The sequence below is a fragment of the Gekko japonicus genome, unplaced genomic scaffold (genome assembly GCF_001447785.1).
Source record: "Gekko japonicus isolate JY-2015 unplaced genomic scaffold, Gekko_japonicus_V1.1 scaffold2974, whole genome shotgun sequence".
Classification (NCBI taxonomy): domain Eukaryota; kingdom Metazoa; phylum Chordata; class Lepidosauria; order Squamata; family Gekkonidae; genus Gekko; species Gekko japonicus.
Window position 1 is genome coordinate 47,375 of NW_015169875.1, and position 5,462 is coordinate 52,836.

A 5,462-nucleotide genomic window follows, 5' to 3' on the forward strand; every position below is an offset into this window, starting at 1 on the left:
AAGACGTTTCCGTGGTCATGTGGCCGGCATGACTAAACACCGAGGCGCACGAAACGCCGTTACCTTCCCACCGAAGTGGTACCTATTTATCTACTTGCAATTTCTTGCTTTCGAACTGATAGATTGGCAGGAGCTGGAACTAGAGACGGGAGCTCACTCCGTCACGCGGCACACTCAGGTCTCGAACTGCTGAATTACCGACCTTCCACAGCCTGCAGTTCAGCGTCTTAACCACTTGAGCCACCGCAGCTCCTTCAAGTCTTCTTAGGCTTGGCCAAATCGGAATGGCTGCCGGTGATTTATCTGGTACATTTTTATTCCACCTCCCCCTCTGAAAAGCATTGGGTGTCACAGATGGTTGTCCTGTCCATACAACAACACTGTGAAGGAGGCGAGGCTAAAAGAGAGTGACGGGCCTAGAATCACCCACTGAGTTTCCTGGCTGGACTTGAATCCGCTTCTTTCCGGATACTGGTCAGGCCCCCGTGACCCTTGGACCGCGCTTTCCGAGTCTGTCCCCTGATATCGCGATGCTCGTCTTGCTTTCAGGAGGCTGCCGAGCTGTCCTCTCTGAAGCCCCAGCTCAGCCAGCTGGGGGTCCCGCTTTATGCTGTCGTTAAAGAGAAGATCGGCACGGAAGTGGAGGATTTTCAACCCTATTTCGAGGGAGATGTCTTCCTGGATGAAAAGGTGAGGCGGCGTGCCTGTCAAGTGGTCCCGAGACTGGAAAGAGAGAGAGGAACACCCCCCCCCCCAAAAAAAAATTCTCCTCAGAAGTTTTGAGCCCCTCAATCTAAATGGCCATTTTTTTAGTCTCCACCAGTGTTCCCTCTAAGCTGAGTTAGTGTGAGCTAGCTCCCAGTTTTTAGCCTACGGCTCACACATTTTTGTCTTTGCTCAGGAAGGAGGGCTCCAGAGCAGACTGATTTATGCAGAAGCCAAATCGCTCGCTCACAACTTTAAGGCCAGTGGCTCACCAAGTAGAATTTTTGCTCACAAGACTCCACAGCTTAGAGGGAACAACTCTCCACCAGTGTTCCCTCTAAGCTGAGTTAGTGTGAGCTAGCTCATAGTTTTTAAGCCTCCGGCTCACGGATTTTTGTCTTTGCTCAGGAAGGATGGCTCCAGAGCAAACTAATTGATGCAGTAGCCAGATCCCTCGCTCACAACTTTCATGCTAGTCGCTCAGAAAGGAGAATTTTTGCTCACAAGACTCCAGAGCTTAGAGGGAACATTGCTCTCCACAGAAGTGTTTCAGTATATTTTGGCCTAAATCGGTGTCTTGCTTGGTCAGTGGCCCGCTTCTGCAGTGAGGACACTAAACCTCCCGTGTCAGAGCTCTTTTACAACCCTCTGAAAATGTTTTTGTTTTTCTGTCTTCCTGGTCGGGCCAGCATTAGGCCAGTTTGGTGTCGTGGTGAAGTGCGCGGACTCGAATCTGGGAGAACCGGGTTGGATTCCCCACTCCTCCACTTGCATCTGCAAGCCATAGTTCTGATAAGAGCTGTTCTTGAAAAAGGGTGGTTTCTGTCAGAATCCTCTCAGCCCCACCTGCCTCACAGGGTGTCTGTTGTGGGGAGGGGAAGGGAGAGGAGTTTGTAAGCCGCTCTGAGACTCCAAGTGAAGGGCGGGGTATAAATCCAATCTCCTCCTCCTCCTCCTCTTCCTCTTCTTCTTCTTCTTCTTCTTGCCAGTTTAGTGTAGTGGTTAAGTGCACAGACTCTAATCTGAGAGAGTCGGCCTTGATTCCCCACTCCTCCACTTGCACCTGCTGGATGACCTTGGGCAAGCCATAGTTCTGTCAGAGCTGTTCTTGAAAAAGAGCAGTTTCTGTCAAGAGCTCTCTCAGCCCCACCTACCTCACAGGGTGTCTGTTGTGGGGAGGGGAAGGTGAAGGAGTTTGTAAGCCGCTCTGAGACTCCTTTGGGTAGTGAAGGGCGGGGTATAAATCCAATCTCTTCTCTTCTTCTTGAATCCAACGTGAGTGTGAGAGACTTCCCAAATGGGATTTCTTTGCGTTTGATCCAGACCCCCTACATATCTGGCACGTTTTTATCCCCGCCCTTCCTGCGAGGAGCTCAGGCTGACATACATGACTCTTCCTTCCCCCGTTTTGTCCTTGCGGCCAACCTGTGAGGTAGGTTAGGCTGAGAACAGTCACCCGGCGAGCTCCGTAGCAGAGCGAGGAATTTGAACCTGGGTCTCCCAGCTCCTTGTCCGGCACATGAAGCTGCCTGGTACTGAATGAGACTCTTGGTCCATCAAAGTCAGCGTTGTCTGCTCAGATCCGTACTGGCTTTCTGGGGTCTCTGGTAGAGGTCTTTCACATCACCCACCCCCTTTTTCACTGGAGATGCTGGGGATCGAACCGGGGACCTTCCGCATGCCAAGCAGATGCTCTGCCGTTGAGCCACAACACTGAATCCGCTACAGCACACTGGCTCCTGCCTGTGCCTGATTTCCTGACTCAGTTGTGCATGAATCTGTGTCAGAGCCCTTATGGTGCGGTTGGTTGCCACCAATGCTCCCTCTAAGCTGTGTAGTCCTGTGCACAGAAATTCTACGTTGTGAGCTACTGGCGTCAAAGTTGTGAGTGAGCTATTTGGCTGCTGCGCAAATCAGTTTGCTCTGGAGCCCTCCTTCCTGAGCGAAGACAAAAATCTGTGAGCCGGAGGCTGGAAAACTGTGAGCTAGCTCACACTAACTCAGCTCAGAGGGAACACTGGTTGCCACTCCAGTTCGACCCCTCACAAACCTCTCCCAAGTTGCATGGGGTATAACACGAAGGTCTGTGGGGAGATCCGTGGCGTGTAGATTAGCTCAGCCGCCCTACTTCTTACCAGGCTAAGCAGCTTTTTTGGCTTTTCTATTTATACATCGTTGGTAAACGTGCAAGGGAGACGGTCTTTAACCTTTCAAGTGTTGGCGTGTCCTTGCAAGCCTTTTCCCTGCGAACACGCACAGATCGACAGAAAGATTAGGGCCGCCGTTTCTTCACTTCTTCGTCCAATTGCGGAGGGTAAAAAACGGGGGCCTGTCCCCGTTTAAGCTAAAAATAAAAAAAGGAAGAGTTGTAACAAGTAAGCTGACAGATTGTCCCCCGAAGGGATCAGAGGTGGGAGGTAACTAATGGATGTGTTGCTATGTTGACTAAACTTCGGTGTGTGCCTGTTGACGACTACAGGCATGTCTGGGAGAGGAAAGTAGAAACAGCTGGGTTATTTATGGGAGGCAGATTTTCAGGGTCTTGAACTGGGTGGACAGGCAGTAGATCACTCTTTTGGGTGGCAGTTTCTCTCCACTCCTCCCGCCCCAACCCGGCATTCTGCCGGAAGGCGTGGCACCAGAGGTGGCCCTCCACCACACAGGGCCGAGTTCCAATCTGCTCCTCTGCCTCCTCCCAAAACCAGGGCTATTATTGGGCAGGAACGCACAGGAACGGAGTTCCGGCTGGCTCCCGAGTTGGCCACGCCCAGCAGGAACTCATTAGCATGATAGGCCACACCCAACAGCAGAAACGCATTAGGATTGGCTACATTAGGGGTGTGTGGCCTAACATGCAAAGGAGTTCCTGCTCCAAAAAAAGGCCCTGGGTTTTGACCCCAAACAAGGTCCACAGAATAAGAAGCAAAAGGTGGGCGTGGCTGGATGAGCAAACCTCTGGTAACATGGGGTGTGTGGCCTAATATGCCAATGAGCTTTGCTGTCAGGGCTGTGGCCTAATATGCTAATGAGTTTCTGCTGTTGGTTGTGGCCTATTATGCTAATGAGTTCCTGCTGGGCTTTTTCTACAAAAAAAAAGCCCTGCCCAAAACTATATTCTGCTCCTCTTGACAGTTAATGGCAGTCAAGAAACCTCATGACCGTAACGCAGTACAAATTCAGAGCCGGTTGGGGGCAAAAGATCTGGACTCGAATCCAGTACCACCTTAAGGACCAACAAGGCTTCCAGGGCATCAGCTTTTGAGAGTCAATGCTTCCTTCCTCTGGTACCTGATGAAGAAGAAGAGATTGGATTTATACCCGGTCCTTCACTACCCGGAGGAGTCTCAGAGCGGCTTACGGTCTCCTTTCCCTTCCCCTCCCCACAACAGACACCCTGGGAGCAGTGCTCCCTCTAAGCTGTGGGGTGTTGTGAGCAAAAATTCTCCTTTGTGAGCTACTGGCATTAGAGCTGTGAGCGAGCGATGTGGCTGCTGCATAAATTAGTTTGCTCTGGAGCCCTCCTGCCTGAGCTTAGGCAAAAAAATGTGTGAGCTGGAGGCTAAAAAACTGTAGCTCACGCTGACTCAGCTTAGAGGGAACACTGCCTGTGAGGTAGGTGGGGTTGAGAGAGCCCTTTCGAGGACTGTTCTTGAGAGAACAGCTCTGAGAGAACTTGTGAGTGACCCAAGGTCACACCAGCAGCTGCAAGTGGAGGAGTGGGGAATCCAACCCGGTTCTCCCAGATTAGAGTCTGCGCTCCTAACCACTACACCAAACTGGCTCTCAAACAAAACTTTGACTCTTGAAAGATAATGCCCTGGGAATCTTGTTGGTCTCCAAACCAAAATGGCTGCCTGCTTCAAACTATTATCCTGGGGGGCAAAAGGCCTTTTTCTACGCTCGATTGTGGCCTGTTTTTTTATTTTATTTTAAATAGATTGGCCTTGAGTAACTAGCAGGCCCATTCAGAGCTTCCAGTCACAGCTCTGCCATTGAACGGATTATGTTTATTTGCGGTCAAAGACCATTTATCAAAATAATACAAATTAGCTTTCAGCTCTAAAAATAAACATATAACCTTAAAGTCATTAAAATGTTAAAAGGAGAAAGGTTTAACAGTCCATTTTAGCAAGATAATTATAAGATGTTTAAAACTGAACTACTTATGAGTCATGCAAAAGGGTAAATAAGGATTCTACTTGATCTGCTTCTTATTGTGAAATTTGACCAGTTGCCAGCAGAATTTTGCTATCTGCCTGGAGATCTGCTGATTTTCCTCTATCAAAAGTCTCTCTAGATCAGCACTATCTGCATCAAGTGCTGGTCTCTCCAAGAGGAGGGCAATAAACTTATCCCTATAGAGAAGAAGAGATTGGATTTATACCCCGCCCTTCACTACCCAAAGGAGTCTCAGAGCGGCTAACAAACTCCTTTCCCTTCCCCTCCCCACAACAGACACGCTGTGAGGTGGGTGGGGCTGAGAGAGCTCTTGACAGAAACGGCTCTTTTTCAAGGACAGCTCTTATCAGAACTATGGCTTGCCCAAGGTCATCCTGCAGGTGCCAGTGGAGGCGTGGGGAATCAAGCCCGGTTCTCCCAGATTAGAGTCCGCACACTTCACCACTACACCAAACTGGCTCTATAAACCTGATGAGAAGGACAGCAAAAGAACATGTGGAACATAGATTCCACTTCTCCCATGGGCAGCACCTGTCTTCATATGATATCTTTCTGTATTTCCCTTCTAAAACTTTAGA

General features: G+C 49.8%; 1 protein-coding gene across 1 annotated transcript in view; it reads left to right on the top strand.

The window, feature by feature from the left end:
* Positions 1–5,462, top strand: part of FAM213A (family with sequence similarity 213 member A) — a 21,914-nt gene that overhangs the window by 13,081 nt on the left and 3,371 nt on the right. The window contains exon 4 of the mRNA XM_015417451.1: positions 550–690. Within this exon, the coding sequence (XP_015272937.1) occupies positions 550–690 (141 nt within the window). The remainder of the gene's footprint in view (positions 1–549; positions 691–5,462) is intronic.